This window comes from Pinus tabuliformis, chromosome 7 (assembly GCF_031772625.1).
Source record: "Pinus tabuliformis cultivar Carrire ecotype Pingquan chromosome 7, CPIR1, whole genome shotgun sequence".
NCBI classification, from domain to species: Eukaryota; Viridiplantae; Streptophyta; class Pinopsida; order Pinales; family Pinaceae; genus Pinus; species Pinus tabuliformis.
The window spans coordinates 384301575-384319381 of record NC_142293.1 but is presented as its reverse complement, the minus strand read 5'-3'; the positions used below and the strand labels follow the sequence as shown (position 1 = coordinate 384319381).

General features: G+C 33.4%; 1 protein-coding gene across 1 annotated transcript; it reads right to left on the bottom strand.

Moving 5' to 3' along the window:
* Positions 1 to 9150: 9150 nt before the first annotated feature.
* Positions 9151 to 10032, bottom strand: LOC149247594 (uncharacterized). Its single transcript, XM_089444695.1, has one exon. The coding sequence runs from the start codon at positions 10030 to 10032 to the stop codon at positions 9151 to 9153; it is 882 nt and encodes a 293-aa protein (XP_089300821.1).
* Positions 10033 to 17807: the final 7775 nt, after the last annotated feature.

The window sequence follows — 17807 nt, the reverse complement described above, 5'->3', positions numbered from 1 at the left end:
AGATACAAGAACCAACTAGAATGGACTAAAAACACTCTACAAGAGGTAGAGGAGAAATTGGTGTCAACTTCAACATTACAGACTCCTGTCATAGAGGAGAAAGCAGCAAAAAGGATCAGAGAAGAAGAGTCACCTCCAGTGATTGATAATCCCAGCGAAGACTTCAAAATCATTTACAAGAAGAGGACTAAGCTCGATCCCAAAGTAAACCTAAGCAAGGATTCAAGTCAAGAAGATTTTATCACTACCAGAGAGACATCTTCTTCCTCACAAGAAGGTGATCAGGGTACACTTTCTCCTACCACCTTGACAGCTTGGCAAAATTAGCATCAAGTTATTCGAACCAGGACATCTACCACAGAGGAGAAAGAAAAGAGAATATTTTATATATTTAAGGAGATTAAATTGAAAAATGAAGCTTTGAAGATCAATACATATAATCAATTCTGGAAGCATACTTCCAGTTCTCAAAGTAGACTGTTGTCAGCCTTTGACTCTGAGAAAGGAAAAATGCAGATGGATTTTCTCCAAGCACAAATCCCACAACCCAAGGCAGCATTAGATTACAAAAAGACTTCATTTGAATTTGATATAAAGGAAATACATCCCATTGATCAAATGGAGATGCACAGACAAACTGGTCAAATGATTTCATCTACACTCACTAATACTGCTATGAGTTTGTCCAAATTGCAGGTTTCTTTAGCTAATGTTTAGTCACAATTGAAGATGGAGAAAGTATATTCACTTGCTAAAGACACATGAATCAAAGATTTGGAGGACTTGGTAATCAAGTTAGGATATGATCCTTCAAATATCAATGTTGCGGAAGAGATCATAAGAAAGAAGATTACTGACATAATAGCATTGATAAAATAATTGAAATTGCTAGCCATAAAAGATCCTCTGGCCAAAGACATTGAAGAAACAAAGTCACAAAAGATAGACATGATGAAGCTCATCATGGAGCAGAATGTATAGTTGAAACAAATGGAAACAGAGATGGAGAAAATAATCAAAGAAAAGGAGCAAGCTACCAGAATGTCTATTGTCCCTTTGGAAGCTATACCTCTTACAACAATTCCTACATCTACATCTTCTATAGCAAACATAGGGAATACTACAGATCAGTTAGCTAGTGCAGTGGAGAATATGTCTCTCCAAACAGAAGAAATTAAAAGATTGCAGGCTCAAGTTAATATTTTGCAAGACCAAAAGGCAAAGAATGAGACTTTCCATGCAGTAGAGTTACAGAGAGCTCAGAAGTAGATAGAAAGATGGCAGAAGTCCGCAAGTGAATCCTCCATTGGCCACACACTGGGTCAAGTTAAGGAAATTATATGGACCAATATTATTGAAGCCATGGATGAAATCTGGCCATGTATTCAGATTATATTTGAGCAGAAGAGTTGATTGAGAAAGCTAATGAGGCCATTTCCACTATTAAAAATGAGTTGGGAGATATGCCTACCACAACCAACAACATCATCAAGTTTATAAATTCCAAAAACATATATGAGTTGGATGATTTGGGAGTAGATGACAAGACAGAGACAATCTTGGAAGTGAAGAAAGTTCTTACAAAGAAAAATTTGATTGTGCAGCTCCAAGAAAAATGTCACAGTTTGGAAATAGCAGTGAACAAGTTTTTCGGAAAAATAGAGGCATTAACCAAGAAGGACCTGCCTTCTTTATTTGTAATTAATGACAAACTGATGACTAGGGAAGATTATATGAGGAAGCTTAAAGACATTGCAAGGGACACTGCTAAATTTTCCCACATTAAAGGTGCTATGATAGGGAGAGATTTTTTTGAAGTTATCAGCAATGATATTTTCATTCAGCATGAGATAAAGCATATTTTCGTGGTAAAGCCCACATTTGTTCGATATACCGAGGTAGATGAGATCTACCGTAAGGCAACAAAAATCACCATCCTAGATGAAGAGCAGTGGGATAAATTGTGCGAATTTCAAGATTAAAGAAAAGATTAGCTCAACAACTATTCTCCGCAAAAATAGTGCCAGACATCCATATCACTTCACCAAATTCAACTCTTTTGGTCACATTAGTGAATCTGTTATTTTTTAGTTAATAATATATTGCCATGTTGATGCGACATTCATTGTAATCCTTTTGGAAATTTAGTTTAAATACTTCATTCATTCAAAGAATTAAGGGTCGGTCAGTGATTATTGTAATTTTCTTTTTGAGAATTGTACTTTTTTCCACGTTGTTGGAGCGTTATTAATACAAAGACTTTCACGGGATTCTCGTGCTGCATTTTACTTGTGATGTTTTTCCTATTGTAATACTTGTTTCCATTATTTTTCTCCACATCGTAATCTTCTGAAAACCTAATTGTAAAACAAGAAATGTGAAAAATCAGATTTGTTAATTGAACACCTTATTCAGACTGTTTTGCAATCTGTATGTTTTTCTTCTGATTGAAAAATTCTTAAACGCTTTTTGATCATTACTGAAATCACCTCTTCTTCATTTCATAATTCACTTTAAAGATCCAATAAACACAACTAGCTTTCCCTGTGATTACTCTTTTAGACATATTGATGTAATATCTATTTTTATTTGACTCCATAGCCCAATGGAAAGAAATAATTTAATCAGACCAAGCAACAAAAACAATCAAACAATCAAGCATAATTATAAATAGCCTAATATCATCTTAAAAAACAACGTTAAATCATAAAGAGAGATCCCTCTCTGGGGCTACAGGGCTAGATTCCAACTTCAAAAGTGGTTTGATGTTGTCCTCTATAGTTATCCTGCCAATCTTAAAATTATCCTACCAATCTTAAAATTATAGAACGATAACAATAGGAATTTGACATCCATGTAATATTCTAGAATATTCATAATAGTACACACAAATCAAAGGTTGAGATTTATCTCTAAATTAGTTATGTTCTTTTTTCTGTTTTAATCAAATTGATTAATTTAAAAAATGTCATACAAAAAAGTGTGATATGAAATGAGTTATGGTTTTTGGGGCACGTGGTATTGATAAGCCATGGTATTGGCCCATGGTATTGTAACAAATGACTTTTATAGATTAAGAATCTCCATGGTAAAGTGGAGGTAAATATCCATAGGTAATAATCTTGTTCCATGATTTTCCAAATGTATAAATGTTTAACTGATATATTAATTATTTTTATAAATAATAATAATAATACTGATTTAAAATAAAATTATAATTTGATTAGTTTTATGATATATATTTTTAAAATTTTAACACCTTGAAATGTATTATGAAGTGTGAATTCTGATGCTTATTAGTATATACCAACCATTTAAATTATATGGTCGTGCTAGTTTTTACTTATTTACTAACTAGGGAGAGTGTTTTTGAGTTATACTTAATGAATACACATCGAACGCCAACCTATTGCAAATTGGTTTGTCTCTTAAATAGTCTATATGTCTATTCATGTTCAATAATAATATATGATTAGATCTTATGAGCTCTCTTTGGTTCATCAGTGAATTTCTTAGTAGTTTTCTTCTCTCTCATTTCTTGTTTTTCAAGTAAATAGAACAATATTTTTTCACACTTAGATTATATGATTTTTCTTAAAATCCTACACACCCTTTTAACTCAAGTTAAAGGAAATCAAGTCATGGTTGATTACTAAAATTCATTTCAAGCAAAGATCATTAAATTAACTCTCAAATAACTCTCCTTGTAGATAAAGAAAGATGTTATTACTAAGTTGTAGAAATAAAATTGCTACTATTTATTTGCAGAAATAAAGAGACTATTGCTAAACTACATAAAATAAATATCTAAATTGCAAAACTCTCAACACATGAATCAAAAAATTCATGACTAAATTCAAAATAAAATCATTCAATTCTCCACTTCCTCTCCCTTCAACCATGTTTCCCACTGCCCCACTGAGGAAGCAATAGACAAAGCATGCATTGAAATGAAGAAAAATGCTCAAAATGAAGGATTGAGAAGTATTCTAGAGGAACTATAGCAACACTAAAGGAAATTGCAAATTTCAAATTAAAGAGATAACATAATTTTCTAAAGTAAAATATTCATCACAAATCCTAAATCATACATGTAAAATCATAAGATTCACTTAGGAAAATAAAAGCATCTTATTAAAAGATTATAAAAACCTACCATACATTCATTTGCATACAGTCAAAATAAATGTAAAAACAATTCCAACATTAGAAATCATGTAGATCACATAAACAAAACTACATAAGGGTTCATAGAGCACATATAGGTGGACCCTTCCTGAGGTGCTTAGAATCCATCAAGAAATCACACTAATTGGTTGAATAACAAAATTGATTCTTCATTAAACTGTTGAAATTAAATATATGAGTTCTTGATCACAAAACTTAAGTTTATAGAGCAAGAGACAATGATAACAAAAAGCAACTAAATTATGAGGCCTAGCCTCGAGTTTTAGTTATACAACCTCCTTGGTATAACCACTAATTTCACTAAAAAATCTCTAAATCAAAGCCTACATTTTAGTGATGTCTCCCCCTCATATAGACAAGTTCCTCTAGTAGATTGAGTTTCCTTAAATGAATAGCATATGAGTTCTTGATCACAAAACTTAAGTTTATAGAGCAAGAGACAATGATAACAAAAAGAAACTAAATTATGAGGCCTAGCCTCAAGTTTTAGTTATACAACCTGCTTGGTATAACCACTAATTTCACTAAAAAATCTCTAAATCAAAGCCTACGTTTTAGTGATGTCTCCCCCTCATCTAGACAAGTTCTTCTAGTAGATTGAGTTTCCTTAAATGAATAGAAGTGGGTAAAGGTCCAGTTTTGCGAGGACAAAAAAATATCCCTAAAATCTCTCTCTACTATTGGTTTAGAGCATCCTTAGGAAATCTTCTAAAACATTCAATTGAGTTACAGAAATATGATCAAAATATCCCAAAATTGGATGAATAATTTGAACAACCTTAATGTACATATCATAATCATGCATCTATCAAAATATTTGTTAATGCATAGTCAAACACATGTAATATGGATAAAATATCATTACCAATAGACTTATAAGATATACATTGTGTGAACCCATCATTCCCCACTAAGTTCAATCACTACCTATACTAAAATGTTTGATTATTTTTATAAAAAAAAATATCACTTAAAATCAAATAATTATGTTTTGAAAATAAAATTAAATATAAATTTTATTATCCTTTAATATATATATATATATAATTGGTTCATTTTTCCTACGTAATTTGATATAAATGATATTAGGAAAAAATCTAAATTAATTCCTAAAAACAATCCAACCCAACACTATCCAACCACCAACCCCATAGACTTTCCATATAAATCAATCCTCAAATTTCTTTATAAAACTAGTTATAAAGTAACCAATTAATTAAGAATGGATACAAACGCTAACTAAACTCCACGGAATCTTAAGGTCAATGTTATAGTTTTTAGGATTTCTTTATCACCGACTGGTTCGGAAAACGAATTGGTTTACGGATGAAAACAAAGGATTCGTCTACAGAGGTGGAGGAAAATCTTGGATGGCCAAAAGTCGCTGGAATCTGGGCCAAAAAAATTCAAAAAATCTTGTAAAGACAGTGTTTGAATTGTGTTTTTGATGGTGAAAATGGATTCAGCACCATCAAAAACGTCTAGGACACCTAAAATTTCGAAGTTTAATAACTATAACTTGGATTTACAAAAATCTTTCCAAATTTTCTCTAAACACAATCAGAATTTCCATAACTTTCCGAGCAATTCCTCCCGCTAGTTAAACTAGGACGAAAAGAAACTTAGACTGGAACCTTCGCCACCGAGTATTCCTGTCAGTGGTAGAATTCTATAAATTCTTTATCACCGAATGTCTCGGGAAACGAATTTGTTTCGGGATGGAAATAAATATACACTCCTCTAATAGGATATACTGCACCGAGTCTTTCGATCAGTACTAGGAAGTTTATGATTTCTTTTTATCATCGAATGTGTCGGGAAGTGCATTTACATCTTTTTATCATCGAATGTGTCGGGAAGTGTATTTACGTAGACTCCACCAAGTATTCCACCAAATATGATAAATTCCAGTAAGAAACGTCATCCATGCCCATACACTCCACTCAGTGTCTTGTCAATATTAAAGGCATCACATTTGTGAATTTCTTTAATAATTAAGAAAAACCTAAGTCTTCCAGTAAAATTTTAAAGTCTTCAAATATCTTTATCGTCGTGAAATTAATTAGTTCAAGATTCGAAAGAAACGGAACTCCGCTGAGACTTAGATGCGCATTGAAACTTCACATTTAATGAAATATACGGATCAAATGGATTACGTTTTAATTTTTTCTAAGCACAAAATTTTAAAACTATTTAATAAATCAGAAAACCATTAAAATAATCGATTATATTATAAAAACGTAGAAAAGTAATTTAATAAATTTCAAAACTATTAACATGAATTTTATGGTCTGCTTTTCATCTGGTTTTGATGATGTATGGTCTGTTTTTCATCTGGTTTTGATGATGAATTACACTTGGTTTGAAACGGTCAGTTAAAAATTTCTTTATATAATTTCTACCTAAAAACTTTGTTTAATTTATTATGATCACAAAAAGCTAAAGGCTGGAGCTAACCAGCCATATATTGGGTATTTAATGCTCTCAGAGCAGCACGCCACTTATTCCGATAACACGAGAGCGAGCAAATATTATTTAATGCCGAATTTGTCCGCTCCCGTGTTATCCCGTTAAGTCGCGTGCTGCTCTGAGGGCATTAAATACCCAATATATGGCTCGTTAGCCATTACGAATACTAACGCCTTTTAACGCGTCGGGCGAAGACTTCGACCGTTGAATACTTACAACATTGGCTTTTAATGTGTCGGGTGAAGACTTCGAACATTGAAACTTATGGTCCGCCAAACATCGAACAGAGCAGGGCACTCCATAATCTTCGGAGGCACTCTTTCACTGTTCTCGTCTTTTCAAGTTGTTTTTCCGGATGAGGTGTCAAGTGATATATATATATATATATATGCCCCTGAATATACGTGTGAACCTGCAGGGCAGCGCAAATACAGTCCATCACACGACGAAACAGATGGATGGATTGGTGTTACGTTCCTCATTCGGTTACAATTTTCATCATGGTTAACGTGCAGAATCCTTCGACAGAGACGCCAACATTGGATTCTGTGGATTGAACTATATATAAAAATTGTATGGGGGTCATCTGGGCATGGATGATGCCATGGTTCTACCGCTACTGGTCACAGTTTCGGACAATCCTATTCAAATCATCAATTATGGCGTTTCTGTCAAAAGGTCAAGGGGTTGGGGATTATCAAGCACTCATGGAATTGTAGGTGAAGTCAACCTTGAGCACCGCGTATATGTTAAAAAGTTAAAGCAGCCCATGATCCTTCATAGATGTTTAAGATAGATTATTATTTTCGTATTGGTAGATAGACTAAACTCATGCCATTTTGGTATCGGCTGATATACTGAGACCTATACCTTTCATTGGTGTTATATTTTAATTTATCTTTTTCTACCAGAAAAAGTTTGTCCTTTTTTTAAAGAAAATTTTGTCATGATTAAAAATTGGATGCAAATTATGTTTTATATAAGACATTGAATGCTTTGTATTATTGGTTACATATCTATTTTATTTAATTAAAATTTTTATATTAATATTAGCACAATCATATTAATAAAGGTGTTAATATATATTATAAGTATAAATTTAAAATTAAATATTAATATCTTAATTACATATAAGTAAATATTTTTTTTTTCTGAATAAGGCTAATTCTATTATAATACAAAAAGGTCAAAAATTACATCAGAGTTACAACAAGGTCATGGTCCTGTAAATCCTGCCCAGAAATTGACAGTTTGCCCAGATTTACACCTTCCAAAATTGAACACAGTCAAAATTTGGATTACTATCTTCTGTTGTGTCTTCTCCTAAGACTCGAAACAGTGACTCTAAATAGTACGTAATAGGGACATGCTGAGATAGACAAACATGGCGATGATGAGCACCGCTTAAACATGGACTGACTGACATATAGACCCATACTGTCGACACATAGACATACAGACCCATGCTACCAAACTGATACATAAACACAGGATTCAAAGACAGAGTGATGCTCCTGCGGCCTAGGCTGTCGAGAGCGAACTGCTTGACTTGATCATTCATCGTCTGTGGTGTAGGGCGCTTCCTCAACTCGGCACCCAAATTGCAGAGAGTCGTCAGAATCGGAGAGAGGGACCACCGCACTGGAAGGGAGACCCTGAACAGGCTCGCTTGGACCCGCAAGAGCTACTGGAGTAGCTAAGTGGGAGCTTTCCCTAAGAGGGCGTTGTAGGTCAATTATAGGCATTGTCCCTTGAACTGGGGGTGGGTTTTCCAGAGTTGCATCTGCCTGATCTCTGAGAATATCACAATGCTCAACAGTTACAGAGACAATAAAAGTAGAATTGGCGAGTGTGCAGGGTATCCGATACCTGACCGTAGGATGCGCCTCATGTCCACAATCAATTATGCGTTCGCTCCCCAGCCCTCTGCCTCGTCCGGCTCTGTTACCATGGAGGTGCTGCTGCTCAGACGTAACTTCGACGGAGGAGGAAGGAGAAATGGGGGCAGGCCTCTGAGTGGTAGCTCGTCTGCGAGAGCCTCCACGTCTACTGCACATTCTCAGTCTCTCACCCCGCATTCCTGGATAAAGAAGAACCCGCTTGCAGAAACCCGGAGAGGAGGGATTAATTAGGACGGGGGCCGCCGAATTTGGCTCACAATGCCTGGGAATTGCTCTCAAGCCTGTGACAGTCCCTGAATTGGCCACAGAGCATGAATGCCCTTGCTCATTCCCCCACTCCACCGAGTAATGCGCCAGTGTTGCAGCGAAATGCGAGATGATTGCAGAAGAATGCGCAAGTGTAGCAGGAGCTCCCGGTTTATTAATCACCATCGCACAGTTAGCCAGGAGACGAATTATGGAAGACAAGACCAGCATTAATGCCCTCGTTGATATTCCAGCATGCGAACCTCTCTTACATCCCGCGAGGTACTGCGTGTCACACATGGGCTGACCCCTGCCCATGTGACTCCCCATCTGTCCGCCGCTCACCTTAAGCACCCGCATCCGGGAGGGAGAGATCTTTCTGCACCAAAGAAATGCAGTCCTTTTTGAGTTGGTCATCATCTACCATATCAAGTGAACCTGAGAAGTATGGAATTAGCTGAGATACACCCTGGTTAGCCAGTCTGTCTGCTACTTGGTTAGCTGTCCTTCTTACATGCTGGAAGGCTATGCTTAGGGGATTTTGTAGCTTTTCCTCCAGTGATTCCAGCCTGCTCAGCAATCTCCAGCTTGATGCGACCTTGACAGCTGAAGAACCTGCCTGTATTCTTTTTGCAGCAGCTATAAGAATAAGAGAGTCTCCTTCAACCTCCAGAGGGAAGAAATGTTTTTGTTCTGCTATGCAGATGCCTTCCCAGAGTCCTTCCAGTTCTGCTGCGTTGTTAGTATCTTTGCCAATTGATCCATAGAATATATGCAGTATTGCTCCCGTGTGGCTTCTGAAGATTCCTCCAAAGCCCGTAGGCCCGGGATTTCCTTTGGCAGCCCCATCAAAATTCAGCTTGTAGGAGTTGTTTGCCGGAGGGGACCAGCTTGCTGGAGAGGTGGTACTAATTGTGGGACGGGTGCTGACCTTTGCTAAAAAGGAGAGGTCCAAATTCCATTCTTTCAGAATGTTGCATTCCTTTGGAGAGTCTGGCAGATCTGTAGCAGACCAGGTTCTGATAGCAAGAGTTTCTTGTAGATTTTTTTTGAAGATGAGCCACAGAGCATCTATTGACCTGAAGGTGTTATTGAAGATTCTATAGTTTCTTTCCTTCCAGAGAATCCAGTATAGAAAGCCTGGTATTAGACTCCACAGAGAATTGAGAAGCGGGCTTTTAAAAGGGTTCTTAGTCCATTTCCTTATATTTTCTGTTACATCCTCCATCCTTGCTTCCGATCTCATGTTGCATTTTTCAACTTTCTTCCAGAGTTGACATATAAGTAAATATTAAAAATTCAAGTGATTATTATTATTGTTAGATATAAGACTTTTGTGATCCATAATGTAGGTAGATGTCTTTTGGATTAATCACATAATGAAGATTTAATCCATGTTTCGAAATTTTTACCAAATCTTCATTATGTAATTAATCCGAAAGACATCTCTAGACATTATAATTATTATTATTATTTTTAATTGGAATTTAAATTTTACTTAAATTTTAATATGTAGCAATTCTAAGTAAATATATTTATTTAGATAATTATATATTTATTTACATGATTATATATTTATTTATTTTATATTGATCCATGTATTTTAAATAATTGTCATAAAATTGTGAATCTAATATCTTCTATATAATATATGAATGTTTTTTCCTTTTGAATTGAAATTTAAATTAAATGCATAATCTCATTTACAAACAATAAAACATCTCCCTTATTCTAAGCTTTTATTTCAGTGTTTACTAGTCATTATAGTATGTGTAATTTTATGCAAAATTTTAAAGAAACATATACATAATATAGTATATTTATGCACTATCCAAATCGTCTCTATGATTATAACAATAGTTACCAAATCCCAATTGGATTCAAATTCGATACGATACAATAAAAATTCGTATGAAAAATTTTCAATTCGAAAAAAAGTCGAGAGTATATATCTTAAACATTTAAATATATATTTTTTTTTCTTATAACAACAAGCATTTTTTTCCCATTCATTTTGAAATCTAAATATTTTTTAATAATTTTAATCAATATAAACAATTTTAAAATTACCTTTTACTTATCAAAATAACAACCTCACTTGTCTGGTTGCAAAATCTCTTCTTTTCAAAATTCAAAATTCCCTCTTACTTTCAAATCTATCTAAATTTTTATTATAATTAATATTTTTTTTTAAAATTAAATATTCAAAACTCAAAACTATCCCTCTTTAATTTCAATTTTCATTTAAAATATTTTATAATTAATACATATTTATAAATTAAATATTCAAAACCTACTTTTATAATATTTAAAAAATCAATTAATTATTATAAAGTTTACTCTTCAATTAATCTTTAAAATTTTGCTTAAATTATTTCTTTCCTTGTTATCTCATTTTTTAAAACTCTTTAAGACAACACTGAAATATAAAACTGGAAAATTTTCTCAATCCGCAACCTTTCCATTTCCTACTTGTAATCCAACAATTATCTCTTCAAAATCTTGCTCAAATTATTTATTTCCTTATTCTCTAGCTTTTTAAACACTTTAAAACCACACTAAAATTTAAAACTCAAAACTTTTCTCATTCCAGCAACCTTTCCATTTCCTACCGGCCATTTCGCAACTATTTATTTTGTACTTTAAAACCATTGTACTTACTATTCTCAAAAACACAAATTATTAAATCCATGCAATAAACTAAAAACCGTAAATCTACATAAACCAAATCTAAACGAAGCTACATGCACCGAATCAAATTTTCATCGAATTATTTGATGTACGAATCGTTTCTCCGAAACGAACGAATTTGGTAGCTATGGTTATAACCACTATGCCTATCCTAAAGCAATGCTTATTTAATTGCGTGTCTGGACTGAGTTAAATTCAATAAATTCGATTCTATAATAAATTAAAATAAAAAAATAAAAGCTCAATAATACAGGTAATATTAAGAAAAAGAAAATTATAAATACATGAAATAAATAAATAATAATAAATATTGGCTTTTACATTTTCTATTGTATATAATTTATTAATTTTTTTTTCTATTAAAATAAGTTTATTAAAGGCATATTTTTAAATTTATTAAAAATAATTTTAAAATAAAATTAAAATAATTTTTATATAAATTATTATATTAATAACTTTCTTCTGATGATGATGATGATGATGGTTAACGTCCGCTGAGACCAAATAATGATCTATCGGACCTAAAAAGACAAATTATTTATTTTGATTTAAGATTTTATTCCTATGTTCAAAAAGCTTGGAGAGAAGCCTCCCGAGTTCACTATAATTTTGGCATTGTAAAAGGCTAGGAAGGTCAGTATTGTAACAAAGGTTGTGAAATTGAGATCTAATGTGGTTGTATGCAGGGCACTCTAAGATGAAGTGGTTTTCATCCTCGATGCTCCTATTCTCACAAATATGGCAGATCCTTTCCATCCATGGCGTTTTAGGAACTGCCCAACGGCCAGTTTCACTATGGAGCTCATGAGAATTCGTTCTAATCTTTGCTATATTAATTTTCTTCTTTGAGCTAGTTAAAATAGAGAGATACTTTTGATCTTCAAGGGTGGGGTTGATGACCTTCTTATAATAACTTAATTTTCTTTTAGACGCTAAATCTTTCTCACACCACAATTTTTCTTTGAACTTAGAAGTAACAATATCTTTAATGTTATTTATGTTTTGCAAAGCATCATTCTCATTGATCTCCCAATAGTTTAACCAGGCCCTTGTGTCCTTATGCCATCCTCGGTTAAGCCTTAGGTGGTTTTGGCTGGAATTTAAAGCTAGCTTAGGAAGTCTATGATTGTCTATGTTATTGAGCTTGTGCTTGTACAGCAGAAACCTGAGAATAGCCAGGCTCTCAATAGGAGAAAGACCTGCTTCTATAAGGAGAATAGGATAGGGTGTATTACTTTTAATTTTCAGGTTATAAGTTATAAAATGCTTCTGGATTTGCTCAATCTTTCTCCATGATTCTCTGGAGATGCTGCAGCCCCAAACTTCACAGCCATATAAGATAACAGGAGTGACTAAAGTTTCAAAGAAGAACTTCTTTTTATCCCACATTACGAGGTTTGCTGTTTTACAATTATTTTCAAGACCAAAATAAGCTTTCCATCCCCCATTGATCCTTTTCTCAATACTGTGGTTCCAGTTGAGCTTGTGATGGATATCAATTCCTAGGTATTTGTAAGAGTACACTTCCTCCAAGTTATTATTGTCATACATAAAATTAGCGCAAGTGTCCTTCTTGGATTTGATAATCATAACTTTTGTTTTGTCAGTGTTAACAGTCATACCCATAGTAGAGCAGAAATCCTTAAGAAGCTTGAGTTGCTTATCAAGATCAGAAGGGCACCTTGCCAAAAGAACAATATCAGTTTTTAAAACTATATTATTATTATGATGTACCCTTCAAGTCAGTTTTTAAAACTATATACATTACTTCTACTCGATATATATATATATATATATATATATATATATATATATATATATATATATATAATTCGTAAGTCTTAAAAAATAGTTTTTTTGGGATAAATTTAGTTTAATAAAAATCAAATATTAAAAACATTAAATTATAATTAAAAATAAAATTAAAAATGTCTTTTTATTAATATATTCACAATAATTAGTACCACAATAATCTCTATCAATAATAATAATATATATGATTTTTTATTAATATATTCACAATAATTAGTACCACAATAATCTCTATCAAAAATAATAATATATTGTAATTTTAGTATGAACAATATTTTACTCTAATACCAAACCCTAAGAAAATTAGATCAACAATAAAAATATAATAGAACCCTAGTATAAACATCAATATAAATCCTACCACAATAAATATGATGTCCATGACCACAATCTTTACCAATTACTTTGAGGCTTGAGGCTTAAGACAAAAGCCCAAATACTACTAGAACACGAACATAAAGCAAAAAAACTCCAAATCTAAGAACAATAGACAATGCAATTTAATACTTAAACGTTCACTACTAAACCAAGTCAGTACCAAACCAGGTCAGTGCCAAGATTCTATAGATAAACACAATTATTCACTACTAAATCAAGTCACTGCCAAAATTTTAATATCCCTATCGTAATCAACCCTGCGTGAAAGTAATTTTAAATTACGAATCAGTTAATCAACCATGCGTAAAAGTAATTTTAAATTACGAATCAGTTACAACTAATTCTTGATGTTGGTAAAACGGATTGGGGAGATATTACGAGATGCCTGGCCACTTTCTCGGTAATGGGAGGTTGAGGCATCAAGATTTGGTTGGGATTAGAAAACGAGAAGGATCCGATTGCATTGGGGAGACCTCATGAATGTCTGCGAAGTTGTGGGAAGAGGTTTCAGAGGTTTGTTACAATTTTGGTGTTACAGGTATGCTATTTTGTATTGGATTTCTTTTAATGATAGATGCCTAAACTGGCGAGATTCTCCCCTGGTTGAAGAATCCTCCAGCGAGCATCGGCATCTTGATTTCTTGAAAATGAACAACAACTTGTATTCATGAAACCCTTGTTGGATGTGCTGTTGTTTATGTTAAATGGTTATATTTATCTTTGAATATGGTTTACTTACTGTTTTATTACAGCCCTTAGTGGTTGTGTTCCATGATATGATGCATGAACTGAAAACAGTAAGAAAAAAAAACAGAGATGGAGCGGACCAAAGATTTCTGGTTTCGTATTTTAATGACTTGCTAGATAGTCCCATGTTGTATCCTTCTGCCAATGGGTCTAATCTAAATGGAACCTATCAACTTCCTTTAGGATATTAAATGGACGCTTCTTATTTCTATTTGAAACTGAAATGGCATGTGCCATGTGGACCGAATAGTGTCATAACTATTCCTAGTGTTCCATGGGTGAAGCCATGGTACTGGGGTCATGGCCGGTTCTCCCCTTAGGGCTTTCTTGGCATGAGCAGAGGCGTCAGACAATAGGGAACATTTAATCCTCTGATTGGTTGGGGATAACTCTTGCATAAGCTCGGCTATGACAGGTATCGTAATGTCAAAATGTTTAATTTCCTTGCTGCCTTTGAGTTCAAGCTACAATATGCTTTAAAGAAAAGAATTTACAATCTGCTTTAAAGAAAAGTTCTCTTATTAAACTCTCCGATTATTACAAATGAGATCAAAACTTAAAGCTATCGTAAACGTGTATTTATTTTAAGGAAAGAGTCAATTCAAGTGCTTTTAAGTGTATAAACCTGAATCATTTAGAGGCAGTCATTGCATTTAGGTAGACTAAGTGGTAAAGACTGCAGATTGTCTTGATCAATTGAGCAGAATAACATCTAATGGTTATCAATGCTATATCTTGAGTTGGTCTCATGTTCTTGCATTTTATTTTAGCCTGTTGTCCTGGTCGCTACTGCTGAAGTGATCCTATGTGTTGGTTCCCATAATTCACGTCTTTAGTATCTTGGCGTTCCCTGGAAAGCTCAGTCTTGGTGCTTATGACTAGATTAAATTGGGAATTTAGGTGGAAAGATAAGGGCTTGTCTAAGTAGGCTATTATATCACTTAGACATGAGAAAGTATTATGTTGACTTTCTTGAAAATAATATCGATGTTAACTTTCTTGAAATATTAATCTCTTGAAAAGATTGTCTTGCTAGATGAGTTGGGTCAAATTCTTGATTTTGGTGCATAAAAGGTTAATTTAACCTTGTTATTGTTTCTTGATTCTTTAAGTGTAAATATGGGTATCTATAATAATTTCTTGAAAGGAAAAGCATGAGAAACTTACTTATAAGAAGATAGAGAAATGGGGTTATGATGACTTCCTTTAAGAAAGAAGTAAGTAATTGTTTACATGAATTGATGGTAGAGTTCTAGAGAAGGGAATATGCGTTGCATATATTAAATAAGGGCTATTAAGATAAGCTATTGGATACTCAAAGAATAGTCATTGTGTTATGGAGATGTGTTCTATGTATGTTAGAGAAACTATGTTAATTTCTTCGAAAATAACTATGTGGAAGGAACACATGTGCAAAGGCACAGAAACAATAGTTTATTACCTGTATGTAAACATAACTCTTGTGTTATATGTTTTAAAGGGAAACATGGACTTGTAAAACTAATGTGTTATATGTTTTAAAGACAAACATGGACTTGTAAAACTAATGGGTTAGATCTCTTAAAGACAAATATGCATTAGTGTGAATAAGCATTGTGAAAAGTAGAACAAGTATTTACTTGAATATATGTACTAGTTAATTAGTATGTTATGCTTGCTCATGCACATGAGTAGATGTTAAAAGATCACTTTTAGAGGTTTCTTATTAATTTATTAATATTGTATCTAATATTGTTGCCAAATCTTGTTGACAACTACATTGACAGGAAATGATGGCGGTTGGTGCCAAAGAAAAGTGATGTTTAACATTGTGGCAGGAAAAGGATTGATGGTCCATGCAGGTTAGGACAAGTTGCGGAATCGTACATTGCTGGAACAATCATGCCACAAGGAATGTTGCATGTGGTGGTATGTAAGTAAAAGATTACATGGAAACTGTATTAGCTTTTAGCTAGTTATGTGACAACTTAATGATAATTCATTGTAATAATTTTATAACAATGGTTAAGGGATGGAATCCCTTATAAGCCATTGAGTGAGGGGTGAAATCCCTCACGAGCGTTTAATAATAAGATTAAACATTTGTTGGTTTTCACCCTACAGGGTTTCCAGGGTATATCGATGTTCAATGGTGTGATTGCCTTTTGTGTCAATTTGATGATGTTGAATCCTTAATGATGATGGTTCTTTATTTGATGGGATAATCATAATGTCCTAGTATGTGATTATTTAATATGGTTAAGGAAAAATCATAAAATGGACAAAAGGTTCATGAGACAGTTTATGTTATTACACTACCACAGTGGTGGTTAATGGTTATGCAAATGGTTATGCAACTTGCTACCTTCTATTGCAATTTACTTGATGTACTAATGATCATTATATATAATGGATAATGAGGAATTGTGGAGTTGTGAATTTGATAATTACTTGTGGGTAATTTGTATAAAAAAAATTCTAACTCCCTACTTTTACATGTGAGGTTACCGGGGTACGTTACAAGTGGTATCAGAGCTAAAGGTTGCAGCACTAGCGCCTTTGGGAATTGGTAAGCAGAAAATAAATTTAGGTACGCCATCAGTGGGCATTAACTTAGGTATGAGTTTAAGCATTTACATATTGATTTACGTAGTACACTACTTTCGGCATGATAAGTGTGATTTGTGTTTAAACTGCTTTGAGTAGTAAGTAATAAAGTTGTTGCATAACTATGTTCATGACATTGGATTCCTGATGAGGATAAAAGACAATAAAACTTTTGTCGCACTTAAGAACAATATTGAACACTCATTGAGGAAAGTGACAATCAACTACCAACTTTTGATTTGCAAATATGGCAATAACAATGATGCATTTATTGAACAAGATTGAAGTTACAATGAACGAAATTTAATGAGTCAATGCATGAATATAAATTATGGGGAACATCCTTGAATAGGATGACAAATTGTTTTAAAAGGACATTAGAAGAACCCCTTAGATATTGAAAATATGCAATGAGTCAAGTAGTGAGACTTGATGGTAAAACTAATTTTTGAATAAGTTTTGCCATGGTTCCATTAAGATGATTGGTAGTTGTGATTGGTTAGTGTTGTATGACTAACTAATAGCACTTATGTGCATGAATTGAATTTGATTTAAGCTTATCACAATTCGCAAACAAGTGATTGTGGTAGTTACTTCTTGTATTGGTCTGTTGATGGCAATACATTGTGGGAAATTGGAAATGTTTAGATTGTTACCTCAACTATCATAGGCATTTACACAGTAATGAATATTTGCATATACTTTTATGCATGATAGTATTGTGCCGCAAACTAAAAAGATTAGGGAAGTGAATACTTGTTAAAGGATGCATATGTATAACTAATGTTG